The sequence below is a fragment of the Paralichthys olivaceus genome, chromosome 15 (assembly GCF_024713975.1).
Source record: "Paralichthys olivaceus isolate ysfri-2021 chromosome 15, ASM2471397v2, whole genome shotgun sequence".
In the NCBI taxonomy this organism is placed as follows: Eukaryota; Metazoa; Chordata; class Actinopteri; order Pleuronectiformes; family Paralichthyidae; genus Paralichthys; species Paralichthys olivaceus.
In genome coordinates, this window is record NC_091107.1 from 20,200,213 (window position 1) to 20,217,651 (window position 17,439).

Consider the following 17,439-nt stretch of genomic DNA (forward strand, 5'->3'; position numbering starts at 1 on the left):
ACACTCTATGCACTGGCATCCATCAGAGAGAGAGGAGTGTTCCGTTAGCTCCTCTGACTCTCATGGATGACATTAGTTGTCCTGCATTTGAACTAGGAAAACTGGTATTTGTAGAGTGGATTCATATATTTCACTACATCAGAGAAAATATTGGGGGGAGGGAGTGATAAGCACCGTTTTATTTCCAACAGTGTCAGTTCATTTAGAAAAGAGCTGAGGTAAGGTCAAAAATATCCAACCGTGTGTGTCTTATCTCTGTGAGCAACATTCTGCATTTATTTTCCAAAAATAGTTTCAGGCTAGAAAGACACATTCATTAATAAAGATTATATATTTTACAGTATTGTACAAAGGTTTGATTCACTTCACGTATTATATCAGTTTCTCTAGTTTGATATGTTGCCTTCATGCTTAACTTCAGGGCCACTTGCTAAAACATTTGGTTTTGTCATGGCTGCTTGTTGTATGGGGTACTACAAATCTACGGGTCATGGCCTACACACACACACACACACACACACACACACACACACACACACACACACACACACACACACACACACACACACACACCTGCTAATCCTTGGAGACAGGCTATACTCTGGACAGGACGCCAGTGTATCGCAGTGCCAACATACAGAGACAAACATCATTGACTCTCAAATACAAACCTACGGACAATTTAGAGTCTCCAATGAACCTCACATGTCTTTGGACGGTGGGAGGAAGACAGAGTACCTCGAGAAAACCCACGTGAACACGGGGGAGAACATACAAACTCCACACAGCCAAACTGGGATTCAAACCAGTTCTTTGAACAGTGCTGACCATCACACCACCATGTTGCCCACAGTTTGTCCAGCTATCCTCATTAGGATTTAGCTTTGACTTCTATTCATTATGGACAGCCCTGACAAAACCCTAACCGTAACCATGATCAGTTCATTCCTAACCCTTAAGTCTCACATCTTGCCCCTAACATTCACAGGAACCTCAGAAATTATGTTTAGGTGTCCCATCATGCTCTACTGCAAACACAACAACACAAACAATACATCCCTGCGTCTTCTCTGGATCCCACGGGCAGTTCCTTGTGATTGACTCATTTCACGCAGGAACTCAGAGAGTTTTAAAAACAGCGACTAACTGTTTGAGAGAGGCCGGCTGATGCATACTTTGAGCTGAGTCCACCACAGACCAGGGTTATTATAGTTAACGAAAACTAAGACTAAAACTAGCAATGAAAAAATTATTTAGTTAACTGAAATAGAAATAAAAACGACAATGAACAATGCAAAACTAAATAAAACTAAAGTGAATTGCAGATAAATTCAGCTTCGTTTTTCATTTTCTCCCTGGATTACTGCCTGTCCTGCAGGTGATGGTTAAAGAATGCAATTAAGGGACTTGATTAACCATATTTGGTGTCACACATTGTTTCATCCTTTTTCAGCTTCTACATGTCAAGGCTTTCTCTTAATACCTGGAAAAACTAAAGCTAAGACTAAAACTAAATAAAAACTAAACTCAAACTAGTCGATTCCTCAAAATAAAAACTAAACTAAAACTACAAAATCACTTGTTGAATTAACTAAAACTAAACTGAAATAAAAAAGCTAACTGAAAAACTAAATAAAAATAAAAACTAATGAAAATTTCACGTCCACAGACACGTTGTTTTACTAAGGAACAAGGCCACAGTGTTTTTTTTGGTGTTTGTGGTGATGAAATGATAGATAATAAAATCAGCACTTCCTCAAAATGGTAGTAACTCTTGTTAATGAACTCCTCTGCTAGGTGCAGTTCAGAGCTTCCTGTGGCTCAGTGTGACCAAACATCACCGTTTTGACAAACATTACTTCACAACTTATTCACCAAACCATACAACACTTGATATGGAGAGATTGAGGAAACTGTCCTTATTTAGAAGACATGCTGATTTCATTTTCTATTATTTCATCACCAACACCTAAAAAAACCCACTGTGGGCTTGTTCCTGTAAGATTATTACGTTTGTTTTGTTGTGTGTGCAGTAGAGCATGATGTGAACACTAAGATAACGCATAATGACAGTACACAGGGAATAAAGCAATATATACCACAATATAATGGTACAAGTTGTCATACAGGTTGTATATTGTGATACATAATATTTTAACATGGAAATAAGCTGCAAAGGGCAGTGAGTGAACATACGTGACTTATTTCCTTTACCTTTTCAGCTGAAACCTAATTTTGCTTCATGAGCCACAAGGGCAACGCACTCACTCACTCTAATTCCCAGATACTTCTCACATATTGACAGACACCTACTGGGAATAACAGAGGCATAACATGAAACGAACAACCTGAGCATAAAGTCACAACAAAGAGATTTTGTGAGGCATCATTTCCAACAGTGTTAGAGTCAAACTGTGTAAAATAAAACAAGTAAACTGACGTGCTCTGACAAGTCAAACTGTATATTACTTGGCTGCAATTGTCCTCCGTGCATCTTTCAGTGTTGTGTGAGAACAGCAAGTTTTGACAAAGAATAATTACAACATCCTAAGGCTGCACCGCATTCCTCCCAGGACATTGTATATAAACACTGTTCTGAAAAGGCACTCAGTGCCAATCGTGCTATCGTGTTATGAACACACACACATCCTTTCAGTGTCAAATAATTTGCAACAGCATTTTGGTGTTCAGTAAGCTGTGAAAACACAATGGTCATACCACAGATCCAGAAAATGTCATCTTTCTGTGCACACATCAATCAGACTTTGACTAACACACATGCACACACACACACACACACACACACACACTGTCGATCAGAGGAATCCTGGAGTTTACAAAGACAATAAACTGTCATGTCATCACAACTATGGCGAGTTTCTGCAGAAAAACATTGACACATATATATATGACTCAACCTCACTCATGGGTTGAGAGGAGGTGGAGGAGAAGAGCAGGTGACCGATCTGTTAAAATCCCTAAACTCCCACATATAAACATAAACATATAATGTAAATGGAGAGAAATCCCAGATGTGGGAGTTTTTATTTTGAGTTGCATTTACCTGTTTATCAGGATCTTTTAAATAATGTATTATTTTCTGCTCAAGGTGACAAGAAGGGGGAAATGACAAATGCTTAATGTTTATGCATTTATGCAACAGATTTAGAGCAGTGTGCAGAGTCATGTGAAGCACAATCTGTTCATGCTGAAAACAAACAAACATCAGACATCATCTTGTAGAGAGAACTATCATTTTAAATCAAAATGATCTTTCAAAACGACGGCACTTCATTCATATGATGGGACAGAGTTTTTTGGAAACTTCAAATCCAGGGTTGGCCTGCAGGGACAGCCGCAGCAGGCTGTGAGTCAGTGTCAATGTTTGTGTAATAGAGTCTTAATGAGCGCCATTAGCAGGTTTTTCCCTGTGCTCCCATTTCCTTTGACTCGAGTTTCGTTGAACCTGGTGATTAGATTGTGATTAGTCACTGAGGTTCTGACCCTGCTTCAGGTGTAAAACACAGCGAGTCCTCGTCAGCGCTGAGGTGACTCATGTTGGGAATGCCAGAGATGCAGAGGCTGATCAGCTGAATGCACTTACTGAAACGCTGCTGGTTCTGATGTCACTGGTGAAGTTTTGGCACAGATCCAGAGATATCGAGAATAATGTCTTAATATATCCCGAGGGTAAAGAAAAAAAAAGGATACTCCTTCAGTATCAAAAATCTTTTTGTTATCAAGCTAACAGCGAAACAGTGAAATCCCTTTGACTACTGCACAGATTGAATACCAAACATTTCATCCTCTGCAGAAGAGGCAACTTCCTTAAAGTCCATCTGGTTCTTTCTCTGGAATCAACTTAGTTTCTTTCACAATCTTTTCAAAGTCCTGCTACTTATGATAATGTGGTGCTGATGTGCTAAAAGAGTATTTTGTTATTTGAGAATCCTTTACTAAAGTAGAACTAATGATGCTTCACATTCCTCATTTTAACACAGGCAACAGGGTGATCTTCTGAAGTTTCTGAAGCATTCTTGAAGTGTGCTACAGGATGCACACTAGCAACATTCTAAACTTGAGTGCCAGGATCATTACATGCAAAAGAAATAAAGGATGCAGAGCAATAAATCTTCATTTTTCCACCTTGCAGACAGTAAGACAGATAAAGACTGTAATTTATTCATGTCTGTAGGCTGTGAGCCAGAGTGCCTATCTGTGTTTTTAACCCCTCAATTTACTGCTGCCATAAAATAACACTGTAATATTCCATAACACCACATTCATGCAAATCCAATGCACATACCTTTACTGTAACTACATGCTACTTACTAAACATACACATGTATACATACACACACACTGTATCCCAACCATGTGAAACATGTGTGCAGAGGAGAACTGCAGAACAGTACAGGCCTAAATACCTGACCACTATAGGGTATGTGGCTCAGGAGGAAGAGAGGGTTGTCCACTAAGTGTACACAAGTTGCTGGTTCGATCCCCGGGTCATTCTGAAGTGTCCCTGGGCACAGAAGCCAACCATCTAACTACGGATAGTAGAGCTGGATGCATGTGTGTATGGCTTGTACTTGTACTTATGCTTTGAGTGGTTGCCTTGAAAAGCGCTCTTTGAATAAATTTCACGAGGGAATCTACAAATGTAAATTGTGGTTCAGGTCCACTTGTCCTCTTAGAGGGAACAATCACTGCAAGTAAATATCAAGTTGTTCTGAGAGATCACTTCTATCCAAGTTCTAAACATTTCTCTTCCAGTGGAGCTGATCTCCTCCTGGATGTCAGCTCCATAGGGCATCAAGGGTCACTGAATCTGTGGCCTTCACAGTCAACACATCTCAACTCTGTTCCAAGTTTGTGGACTGATTCTGATTGTGGACAGCTCTCTCCACCACCATTTTCCAAACATCAAGTGAGGAATATGTTTTGTAAGAATTGTGTTAGACCTTTCGAATCGATGCCAAGAGGCCTTGAAGCTGTTCCGGTCGCCCAACACCTCACTAGGATACATTATGTTGGTTTCTCTTTTAGTTTGTCTGTCTGATCCAGCTACATGATTATACCTAACAAAAACAAAATCTAGATTTCATCTTTGTAGCATTCCTGTTTTTATTTCAGTTCTTCTCATGTACTGTCTTTGTCATCTTAGCCAGCTGTAGGCTCTGGCAGCCCTTCAGTTCCCATAAACCTTGGAGGGGATCTACAAGGTAAGTATGCAGACAAAATGTTTAACTACTACATGTGAACATATTAAGAAATGCTGCTAATAAGGCTGGTCACGACTGATTACCTACTCTGAGATGCTTTGTGAACACTGTTCTGATTTTTTCTTTTGAAGAGACATTAAAGAAGACCCTGTTATGTGTGGAGCCACTTGCAGTTCTTGTTGGGACAGGAGCAGTTACACATAATTAACAGGTGGTCCCCACTGCAGCTCTGCACACAGCCCTGTGTACCAGCAGCAGCACGACTCAGACTGACTTGCTGGGACAAACCTGAAGATGCTCTGGCTGAGACTCCTGACTCTCCTGATGTCCGGCCTGGCCCCTGTGATGGGCCTGCCTGTCCGAGCCCCTCTTCCTGCACAACCCCACGCTGCAGCAGCTGAGGCTGACCAGGAGTTTGCAGAGGTATTTGTCATTTTGTACATTTCATACGATACCTGTTTAAAAAAGTAAAGACAGTCTGTTAGATTTACAGGTCTGTGTTCGGTGTTTTATTTATGCAAAGCTCACTCTGGATTTAGTGAGGCTTTACAGCCCCATTACCTCAGGCTGGGAGGTACAATAGTGATTTGTTACATTAGTTAAGTTTCCCTAGAAGCTTCTTTAATGACTGTTGACCCAAGATGCACTTCCAGAAAAATACTGTATCATGCATGTTTTCACAGGTCCACAAGCAAAGTGCTTATAGAACTGTTTCTGTGATAGAAGATAAACCATGCAGTGTTCATACACAGAAAAACATTTCTCTGGAAGTACCTTACTCCCTATTGTTTTGGGATGTTAATTTATTATTCTGGTGATTGATGAAGTTAATTGACTAGGATTTATTATTCACAGTGTTTACTGTAAACACACCTTTTCTATAATGCACAAAGTCATGTTCCAATCAACTATGTGTCTGACACGCTGGCCCCCTGTGAAACCACACCTGAAGTAAAGTACTGATAGTGATTCTTTACGAGGTCTCCCTGTGAACGTCTGCAAGAGTCCGCACACCCATTATCTGGTGGATCAATAACAGCAGACCAAACTGCAGCCACACACAGAGCTATCATAACAGACCATCAATCCTGTGATTCAATGTCAGATTGGCATCGCATTGACATGGATTAAAACATTTCCAGATAAACTTCCATAAAATGTCCAAGTTAACTTATCATAAATATTGTTTATAATGGCTTTGTTAACTGAGATCACAGATTTTCATTTTGCATTTTTAATGATATTATCTGCAGATTACTCCCAGGAGCAAAACTGTGGTCGTTTGATTAGCCTAGACATTGAAAGTCAATAAATTCTAAAAAATGACAGCAGCATGTCAAACTGTGAAGAATCAAAAACTGGTGATAAATAGTCATTCATATATGTTGTTTGATCAAACTTATCCAACTTAAGAGTGCATTTTATTAAAGTTGATTCCTTGTTTGTCAAACATTAATTTCATATTGTGTTCAATGAAAAATTTCAAATGTGTTTATATTTGTCCAATCCACCAATATCAACCCCCGCTGCTAGTTTTTTAATAGTTTATTAATTGGTCCCAAAGTAGTCAAATTAATATGGGTTTTATTTGCACATATTTTGTGTGCGTAACCTTTAACTGAATGATTTATTGATACGTGGATATGTGTATTACTAATATTACTTCCAATACAGCAATTATACCACTTGTTTACTAACTCGTTTCTTTTCTGTATTCATTAACCATATTACACATTTTTGTCTCCAATTATCAGCACTAGCATTACAGGGCTGGTGGAGTAGAGACAGTAAACAACATCTGGCCATAATGTACAAATGTTTACAGAGCTGCAGGCTACACAATCTTTGTGTCTTGTGTAGCTGCTGTCAGCACCTACAGTCACGCGAGTACATCACAGCGTACCGTTATTAAAGGTGGGAGAAAAGGTTTGGAATGTGTAAAGACTGTTTTTTTGTCATTTATGTTACTCCTCAACCAGTGTGGCATTCTATGTTACTCGACAAATAGTTTTCAAGCAGTTATTGTCAGCGTGTGTTTTTTTTCCCAGTTCAACAGATAGAAATCTCAGCATGCTGACTGACTAATCATTTTCAGGAGTATCTACGGCACTTTTACGACTACCGGCCTAAACCACAGAGACAGAGGAGGAGTGCAGACTCAGGTGGAGATGCAGAGTGGAGGACTGAACTCTGTGATAAGCTGCAGAGCATGCAGCGCTTCTTTGGGTTACCTCCGAGCGGAGAGCTGACCAAAGAGACTCTGGCAGCTATGAAGAGGCCGCGCTGTGGTCTGTCGGATGTGGAACCATTTGGACAAACAATCCGATGGAAGAGGAGCACCCTCAGCTACAGGTTAGTAGTGATCATATGCAGCAGTGCAGTTAAAAGGTGTAGATGTGACTTTAACTGAAGAAGCCATCCCATCCCATTAGGTCAAGTCACAGACTGCAGCAGTTTTTTGATGTGAGCTAAATGCTAATATCAGCATGCCATGTTACGAATTCACCAAAAACTGAGGTGCTCTCTCAACTGTGTCTGGTTTCCGTCAATGCCCATCAGAGCCGGAGTTGATAAAAATCTGTGTTGACCCAGGTTGTCATTTGACCTGGGAGTTAATGCTGATTGAATCCATTCCCATTGCAGAGTCAAAAGCCAGATGTGTGCAGGTGTTAGTGTGTTTCACTGACCATTGGAAAAGAGGTTTGATAAACACAACCAATCATTTCACTCGGAGCAAATGAAATGATTTGCAGGCATACCTGTCGGTCACTAACTGACCTGTCTGTGCGCACCCTGCCAATGCTCTCACAGCACAGCACTCTCCCAGAGTCTTCAGCTGGGGAGACACAGCCTACACTGCTGAAGCAGAGGCAAGAGCCAGACATTGGAGAGCGAGTCACAGATTAGTCGGCTTCTAGTAGTTGTCAGGCATTGCGAGTTGGGCGTGGCTGTGACGAGCTATGGTGTTCAGGTACTTGGTTGCAAACTACGTGCTGGATGAACTGAAAAAAGAAGATAAAGTACATCAAGTAGTAAAATTCTGCATATGTGCCTCAGGATTGCTGACTCCAACCTTCCCATCTCAGCCTCTAAGGTTCACAAAGCCGTCAGGGCAGCATGGAAACTCTGGTCCAGCGTTGCACTGATGAAATTTCGCAAACGGAGCAGGAAAGAGGCTGACATTGTCATCTCCTTTCACAATGGTGGTAAGATCTGAAGAGATCTCCCAACACAAACAACTTGACACAGCAATCCTGACACTGACATATGTCATACAATTTGCACTGTTTGTTGCAGACCATGAGGATGGCTCACCTTTTGATGGCAAAGGAGGAATCCTGGCTCATGCCTTTCTGCCTGGCTCTGGGATTGGTGGGGATGTGCACTTTGATGCTGAAGAAGACTGGAGCTTTAATTCTACTGGTACAAGAGTGAAGAACCTCAAAAGAGACATCTCTCTTTAAAGTCTAGTCTTTTGTTAAATGTCAAGAAATATCCTTTTTTTTTGGTGAGAGTAAAGCACAGAGCCTGGAAATATAGTTTGGATGACTCCAAAGCTCACCATGAAACACAGGCCACAGCAGCAGGCACATGCTTCAAAAGATTTGTACTTACTTACTCTTAATTAATAATGGGTGTGTCTTGGGCGTACTGTGCAATAAACCCATCTGAATGCCATCTACCACACCTGCAGCTCGGCGGATTGCTATTATAATGGTGGATTTGCCAACACTTCTCTGCTTGTGACACTTCTCTGCTTGTGAAAGTGCACAATGTGTTTTGGTTGGGTTATATGGGTACCTCAAACCCTCACATGGCTTCTCTTCCTGTTCAAGGTTTCAATCTATTTGCTGTGGCAGCCCATGAATTTGGCCATGCTATTGGCCTGTCCCACTCATCTGACCCTGGAGCCATTATGTACCCAGCATACAGCTTTGTCTCAAATTATGAGCCGCAGCTCTCCTTCCGCGATGTCAAAGACATCCAACACCTGTATGGTGAGTTCAGCTGGTTTCAGGAGCACCTTTTTTACTGCTTGGATTGATTTGAATGCAGAAATGTATTTGGGTTATTTTTGACCCGTTACATATTACAAATATTGTCAGTTTAGCCAGGTGACACTTTTGTGACACATTTGTGTAGATACGAATTTTGTGTGTTTGTTCACATTGCAGGGGCGTGGGAATAAGCTACAAACCACAGCATCCTCCTTCTGTTTCATCATTATACTGCTGAAATCTGTTTAGTACCAGTGAAGCAATTTGTCAAGCATCAACAATTTATTTTGAAATCTAAATTCAAAGGTTTATATTATCTACTTCTGTCTGTGAAAATGTACTACTTGCAGGCAATCAAGATTTTGTCTTGAAAGTGATTCTTGCATTTACCATGCAGCTATTATTTGAATTTACCTTAGAGGGAAATGTGTTGGGAACAAGTGCAATGTGTTTTCATCTTTTTTTTTACCGGGCTGCAGGTATCAGTCCCGGTTTTGCTTCATTATTCTCAAAAAATCCTCCTCCGAGAACACCTGATAAATGTGATCCAGATTTGTCCTTTGATGCTGTAACAGAGTTACAACAGGAGGTCCTGTTTTTCAAAGACAGGTATGTAAACTCTTCCAGTGTGTGTATATAATGAAAGAACCCGACTCACATCTGGTGTTTCTTTGGTCTAAGGATAATGAAAAAAAGAACTTCCTGACCTTTCAGATTCATGTGGCGCAAACATCCTCAGTTTGAGGAGACAGGGATCACTCTCATTAGCAGTCTGTGGGCGGACATTATACCTCCCTTCTTGGATGCTGTCTATGAGAATCGGGAGAGGAATGTAAATGTGTTTTTCAAAGGTAACAACACGATCATTTTTTCTACTAAAGAATGTATATACTTCAATACCTGTGTATATGTAAGAGTAGTGTTTTTGTTTCAGGTCATCAGTACTGGATGCTGAAGCGGCAGAAACTGGAGGAAGGTTTTCCTAGAAACATCTCAGACTTGGGCTTCCCCTCCAGAATAAAATCAATAGATGCTGCTCTTCATTTCAGAAATGACCACTACACTGTGTTCTTCACTGGTCATGAGTGTTGGAAGTATGTACTGTGCTACAATCTCCCACAATTCTTTCCTTATTACCAGACTCATCTTATCTAACTCTAAAGGGCAAGTTTTACAGAGATATCAAGTGTTGAACTTGCATGTTGCAGCTGAACACCCCTCACCTCACCCTCTCCTTCCAAACATGAAAAAGAACCTGTGGTAGCTTCAGTTGTCATAAAAACTCAAAAGGTGTTTAGTTTGTCCAGTCTGGACTAATGTAAAAAATATGGCGGCCTCTGTAGACTGTGTACTTTGTCAAGTCAAGCAGCAGTGAGCTCTACTTAGAGTCTTACCCTTCCTTGATAATCGTCTCTGCCTTGGATGGTTTGTGTTACTGTAGGTCAATAATACATATAAAGATTAATTTACTAAGTAAGTATATTCTTAATGCCACAGTTTTTAATGCTGTTGTTGAAATACGTTCACATTGAACACTACCATGCTGTATATTGAGTAGACCATACTAGACATGTCCACACTACTTCCTTATTATGTTTTGATGTAATAACAGCTTTGCCTGTGTGAGTAAAACCCAATGTCATGTTGTCACCAACTCAGCTGTTTCTCATACAACTTGGGTACAATGATGCAATGATGTTGGTATCATAAGACACAACATGAAATCTGTAACCATACTCACCAAAGATTGTCCCCTGTCTGAGGAGTGTGTTTTAACTGACAAGCAGGACAAGTTCTACCCTGTTTGTTTTATGTACCCAGGTATAATGAGCAGCAAAAGAAGATGGAGGGATCCCCTGTTCTCATAGAGCAGCTGTGGCCGGGGATTCTAGCACCCATAGATGCAGCTGTCTTCTATGATGGTAGTTTCATTACCTTCCTTCACAACTACCATGCATAGGATTTTAACAACATACTTGGATTAAATTAAAGGTTCAGTGTGTAGAATTTTGTGAGATCTATTGTTGAAATTTCATGTTGCAGCTGAACACCCCTCACCTCACCCTCTCCTTCTGAACATTAAAAAGAACCTGTGGTAGCTTCAGTTGCCATTAAAAACTCAAAAGGTGTTTAGTTTGTCCAGTCTGGACTAATGTAAAAATCATGGTGGCCTCTGTAGAGAGGGTCCCCTCAATGTAAATACTTAAGTATTTAAATATAAAGGGTCTTTTCTGGGGTAAATGTATAATTCATACAATTTGGATGAAACTAACTAGTGAAAACATCATGGGGATTATTCTAAACAAAATTTCTGCTAATAGTTCCCTTTCACCTAAATCTTACACACTGGACCTTTAAAAGTAGGAGAATATTTAGATATAAGATGTTGCGTTCCTGTCCAATAAAGCACAGGCATTACTTTGAAGAATATCCTGATGTTGAAAAAGGTTACACATTATATAATATACATTATACTCTTGATTTGTATTATTCCTGATGATGAATCTTGATTCCCCACAGGATTTGTGCACATCTTCAAGGGAAACGTTCATTATAAATATGACTCTAACACAAAAAGTGTTGTCTCCACAAACCCTGCCTACGACGTGCTGGAATGCAACAGGGACAAAGAAACAATGAAATACTGATGGAGAGGAGATGATTGAAGGGAGGTGCTCTATGAAGCTTGATGTGTGATGATGCTGTGTGTCTGCTGTCAGTGAAGAGTTACAAATCTCCATTTAGCAACAAATTACCTTGGAACTGTTGAATAATAGAGAAGTGGATGTGTGCCAATGTGTCATACAATGCTGTAATAAGGGTGTGCAATCACAGTTTTTTATGTTGTGGTCACTTTAAACATAGAAATTAAATGTGCTTTATATGTTTTCTAGTTTTTCTTGATGTTACTCATGCTCCTTCTACTCCATAAGGTTGCATGCATGTATTTTATGGTTTCATGTTTGCATCACTATGACACTGTAATTAATTGGTCACTGATTATGGGGAAAACATTGTAATGTTTATATTTGTTATCATTTTAAAAATGAATTGTTATATTTTTTGATTAACACATGCTTATTCCTTCTGAGATTCTGGGTTTTACAGCTGTTGCTTCATTTACGTGAGACAATACGTTTCACAATTAAATAATTACCGTTCTTGTCAATCTCCAATATTAGCTAACAGTGACAGCACGGTAGCTTTCCATTAACTGTTATGTATGAAGTGTAGATGGAGTTTTACAGACACATCACACAGCTCTTCCAACAAGTAAAACCCAATTAAAACGTATATACAGTACAGCACCGTGACTAAAATAATGTTTCTATCAAATCAATGATACAAGATTTTATCATCTGCATTGAAACATGTATTTTAATGAATAAAGTTCTGTGTTGGAATAATGAATTTGCTTATATATATAGGAAATAATAAAGTAGCCTCTGTAGTTATCACAGGGAAGGATGATCTGAGTCCATCAGTGCATGTGCTTTGTTCCATCACACAAACATAACTACTTATTTTATTAAGTCAAACAATAAATGATTTTTTGACTTTTTACGAGGCATCGTGACGCCACAGGCTTGGCAGAGGCAACAACAGCGTCAGGTCAGGAGAAGAGAGGTTGTGATTGTAAGGTCCAACTATTGAAGAAAAGAGTAAAGAACATAATCCACAAAGAACTGAAATAAGGAACTAAACGTAATTAATATATGCACTGGGCAAGTTCCACTGTGATGATACACGACATATGAGAAAAGAAAAAGCTGTTGGTCCCTGAATCTTCATTCATTTTACATTGTGATCTAGATCCATTGCATGCCAACCTTCAGTGTGATGCACAATAGATGTTTTTTCAGGTTTTGCTTCTGCCAAGGATGTTTTATTTCAGATATTGATCTTTTGTCTCTCTATTATTTATCTCTTTTCAATCACTAGTCAAGCGTTTCTTTTGATTAAATACAAAATGAGGTCAAAACAAAAGGACTAATGTTGAGAATATTTTTTTAATGACTTTTGTAGATCCAGACGTATGTTACTAAAAACAAGATGATGTAATTGTGCCTCTGGGGTTTTTGATTATATTTTGCAATATGCCATAAAAGATGGAATTATGGCACCTTGTCAGTTAGGATATATTTTTCATACATTTTAACATGAATATCTACAGTTTCTACGATGCAAACATCTACCTCCCCTCAGTGTTTCCATTTTGAATCACTTCTGGATGCACATACAGACTTAAAAATTCTAAATGTTTGTTTTATATGATTTTTATTTTTTGTAAAACATTTTCTTTTCATTGATATACAATAAAATCTCTGTTATACATAGTAAACCTGACGTTTCATCATAATTGCAGAGTCTGTTTTGGAAATTTTTTGGTTGGATGAGCAATCAAAGTTGCCCTTCCTCTTCTGTACATATAAGGGATATGAGTCACTGACCCCAGAAGTAAGTTGCTCCACCTGGCCAGTCCCCAGCCTATAAAACATCAGCCTCCAGCAAGTGTAGTTCAGTGAATTCAACGAGGAATCATGACGACTTTCACCCTGAGCATTCTACTAAGCCTGGCAGCTGCAGTTTACTGTGTGCCAATATTACAGGTTACAAGTCAGGATGAGAGTTTTGCAGAGGTATGTATAATTGCTTTGCTCCTTAATGCATGTATAGTATTCTACAAAATAAGATCAGTACAACTGATGCACATCACTATGAAGAATCTAACACTTGTATTTTCTTGCAGAACTACCTGAAGACATTTTTCAACCTGACAGAGGAGAGCGGTCCAACTGTCAGACGAGGGATCAGTCCATTGACCAAGAAGGTGGCTGAGATGCAGAAATTCTTTCGCCTCAAAGTCACCGGGAATCTGGACACTGACACCATAGCCATGATGAAGAAGCCCCGCTGTGGCGTTCCAGACGTCAAGATCGCCCGTTACTCCATTACTGGAGAAAACTTCAAGTGGAAGACAAACAGCCTTACCTACAGGTGAAGGATCTGAAGAATGTGTTAGAGAGAACTGTGAGCATAACTTGTGATGATACTGAGCTTATTCTGTTTTTTTTATCGTCCTACAGGATTGAGAACTACACACCTGATCTGACCATCTCAGAGGTGGACGACTCCGTGGAGAGAGCCCTGCAGGTTTGGGCCAAAGTCACTCCCCTGAGATTTACGAGAATCTACAGTGGCACCGCTGACATCATGATTTCCTTTCAAAGCGGAGGTGAGTGTAAAAGCAACAGGAGCAGACTCTCTGTCAGTTTACTGATAGGTCTAGGTGTTTGCTGATTCTTGAATCTCGTTGGACAGCTGATCAATGATAGCAGGATGCAGAGGATGCATTTGAAAAAAAACTGGTGTCATTTGTTAGATTTACAGGTTAGTGCTTTGAATCTGTATTTGGTTTAGAGAACCTGACCTGAATGTGCTCCTTCTTCACAGATCATGGAGATAATTCCCCCTTTGACGGCCCTGATGGCACGCTCGCTCACGCCTTCCCCCCGTCTCCTGACATCGGAGGGGATGCTCATTTTGATGATGATGAGACCTTCACCTTCCGTTCCAACACAGGTGAGTTTGCCGTTCATACAGAGAATAGTCTTACTAACTACTCTATCAGTGTATTTGACTTGAAGCTGTAACTCACCTGTAAATCTGTGTTCTCTGCTGTAGGCTATATCCTCTTCTTGGTAGCTGCCCATGAGTTTGGCCACTCCCTGGGCTTGTCTCACTCTACTGACCCTGGTGCACTCATGTTCCCTACATACACTGACAGTAACCCTGACACCTTCGTTCTGCCCCATGATGATGTCAAAGGCATCCAGTCTCTCTATGGTTAGTATTAGCTGGATCACAAATATTTGGCCAAAATCCCTGATAGAGGACTTGCTCACAAAAGTCAGTGAGTTCACACGCAATATGACTTTGGTTTTATTTTACCTCCAGGTCCAAACCCTGACATAGTTCCTAGCCCTGGACCTCCACCCCCCACCACCCCTGATGTCTGTGATTCAACCATGGTCTTGGATGCTGTTGCCACCCTGAGAGGAGAGAATCTTTTCTTCAAGGGCAGGTAGCTGAATGCTCAAATATCTAAATGCTGATGTGTGTCAAGAATATTTATTTCTCCACTTAAGATCTGACCTGTGAGTTGATTTCTGATTTGAATGTGGGTCCTCAGATTCTTCTGGCGTAACCGCTTCGAGAGCACCAAGACTGAGCAGAGACTCATCACAAGCTTCTGGCGCCGTGCCCCAGTCAATATCGACGCTGCTTATGAGAGCCGTTTCTTAGATAGTGTGCTTTTCTTTAAAGGTATTTGTTCTTTGTGTCCACCTAATGCTCCTATATCGCACTGTTTTCAAGTCAAGATCATTTATCTTTACTTATGTTCACTCAAAAATATTCTCTTTTGATTTTTCACTTCCGCAGGTCGCCAAGTGTGGGCGTTCAGCGGCTATAACCTTGTACAGGGCTACCCAAAGTCAATCTCTAGTTTTGGTCTGCCCAAAACCATGGAGAAAGTTGACGCTGCTCTCTACAATAAGCACACTCGCAAGGCTCTGTTCTTTGTCGGCAGGGAATACTACAGGTGTGTTCATTTCTGTGACTGCCTTAGGTAGGATGTTAATTTGACTCTTTAAATAGTGAATCATTCTAATACCTGTCTATGTTCCTTCAGTTACGATGATGCCAAGCAGACTATGGACCAGGGATTCCCGAAAAGAGTTGATGAGATCTTCTCTGGACTGACCAGCAAGGTGACTGCAGCTTTCCAGTACAAAGGTGAGCGGCAATTCAAATTCGTATATACTTTTCCAAGACAAAATGAAAATGTTGACAGTTCTGATTCTTTCCAGACTTTTCCTGAAACAGTAACTAACATCCACCATCTGTGCTCTGCAGGTTTTGGTTACATCTACAGTGGACCCAACATGTTCGAGTACAGCCTGTTGACCGGCAAATTGTTCCGCGTTCTCGGGAACAACTACTTCTTACCATGCACAAACTACTAGACCCCTTTACTTATGCTGTGAATGTAGCTCCTCTGCACCAAGATGAAGGCACCAAAGATGAAAAAAAACATCCATGATATGTAAATTATATATTTTATAATATATAATTATAGTGTTACACATTTATGGGTATACTGGCTTAATGCCTGTTTCCAGAAAAGAGCCTTATACCTTTTTTCAAATCTTTTCTTAAATGATCATTTTGTGATTTCAATCACAGTTTTTTTATTTAACTTTAAATTTGTTTTACTTTATTCAAGTAATATTCACTGTTTTAGTATTGCTGTTGTGTTTAATGAAGTTGAACTGAATGTATGTATTCAGGATGTTTACAAAACTGTGACAGTCAAAATTGATTGTTGCGTGAATTAGCAAATAAAAATTGTCAGCTTATATTTTGATTGTGTTTTGTTGTTATTTAGAATCTGCATGAATATTTGCCATGAGCTTCCTCCATGTTTGTTTTATTAACATTTTGAAAATTGGTCAGTCAAATTCTATATATTGGCTGTTTGACAATTTATTGGACACATTTTTCATCAAAAAAAACCAGTGTTAATATATGGAATCAGTCCTTTATGAGCCACATGTACTTGACGAGGTTTACACATTACCATCACCAAAAGCCTGTTCCTTGTTCTTGAGGTGTAAGACAACTGCTGAGTCTTGGCCTGAGGAATTAGCAGTTGTTTTTGTATGTGTGTAATGCAAAAAATATATCCACATTTTATATTCCCCTGGAGACACAACAGAAATAATTGTTTGCATGGATTAAATAACAGGTTTTTTGCTTTACTGTCAATGCCATGTTACAAATTGAGTGAGAAATGAACATTGTTTTTTCAAAGGAGTATTTAATCTTCCATTTGTAAAAAAAAAAAATTAAAACAAGGTACTTTTTTTAATACACAGCACAGACCTCAAGTCTATTTGGTCACAGATTTTACCACAAACACTTCAAATTTTGTGGTTGTAAAAGGGAATGTATTCCGTGGTTGTATTCAGAATTAATTCCTTTTTTAGCTTTCTTCTCACTACATATTCATTTTATTCCATCAGCAATAATATATCTACAAATGTAACATGAATAGATATAATTCACAGATCCTAACCCTAACCCTAGATCATGACAGACATAAGGATGAATAAGAATTCCTTGAAGTTTGTTCAAAGGTGATCTTGATCTGC

The 17,439-nt window shown here is 39.6% G+C and overlaps 2 protein-coding genes across 2 annotated transcripts; both read left to right on the plus strand.

Annotated features, from left to right (window-relative positions):
* The first annotated feature begins 2,066 nt into the window (after positions 1–2,066).
* LOC109628421 (neutrophil collagenase) lies at positions 2,067–13,572 on the plus strand. Its single transcript, XM_069510266.1, is given in 12 exon segments — positions 2,067–2,072; positions 5,437–5,505; positions 5,508–5,648; positions 7,321–7,577; positions 8,283–8,431; positions 8,523–8,648; positions 9,062–9,223; positions 9,703–9,832; positions 9,938–10,074; positions 10,158–10,317; positions 11,045–11,145; positions 11,744–13,572. Coding segments are annotated over 12 exon segments (1,566 nt in total). The 3' UTR covers positions 11,872–13,572.
* A 116-nt stretch (positions 13,573–13,688) lies between these two features.
* mmp13a (matrix metallopeptidase 13a) lies at positions 13,689–16,646 on the plus strand. The gene is made up of 10 exons (XM_020085519.2): positions 13,689–13,863; positions 13,974–14,221; positions 14,311–14,459; positions 14,678–14,806; positions 14,909–15,070; positions 15,182–15,308; positions 15,417–15,550; positions 15,668–15,827; positions 15,918–16,021; positions 16,142–16,646. The coding sequence occupies exons 1-10, from the start codon at positions 13,765–13,767 to the stop codon at positions 16,249–16,251; spliced, it is 1,422 nt and encodes a 473-aa protein (XP_019941078.2). The 5' UTR covers positions 13,689–13,764; the 3' UTR covers positions 16,252–16,646.
* Positions 16,647–17,439: the final 793 nt, after the last annotated feature.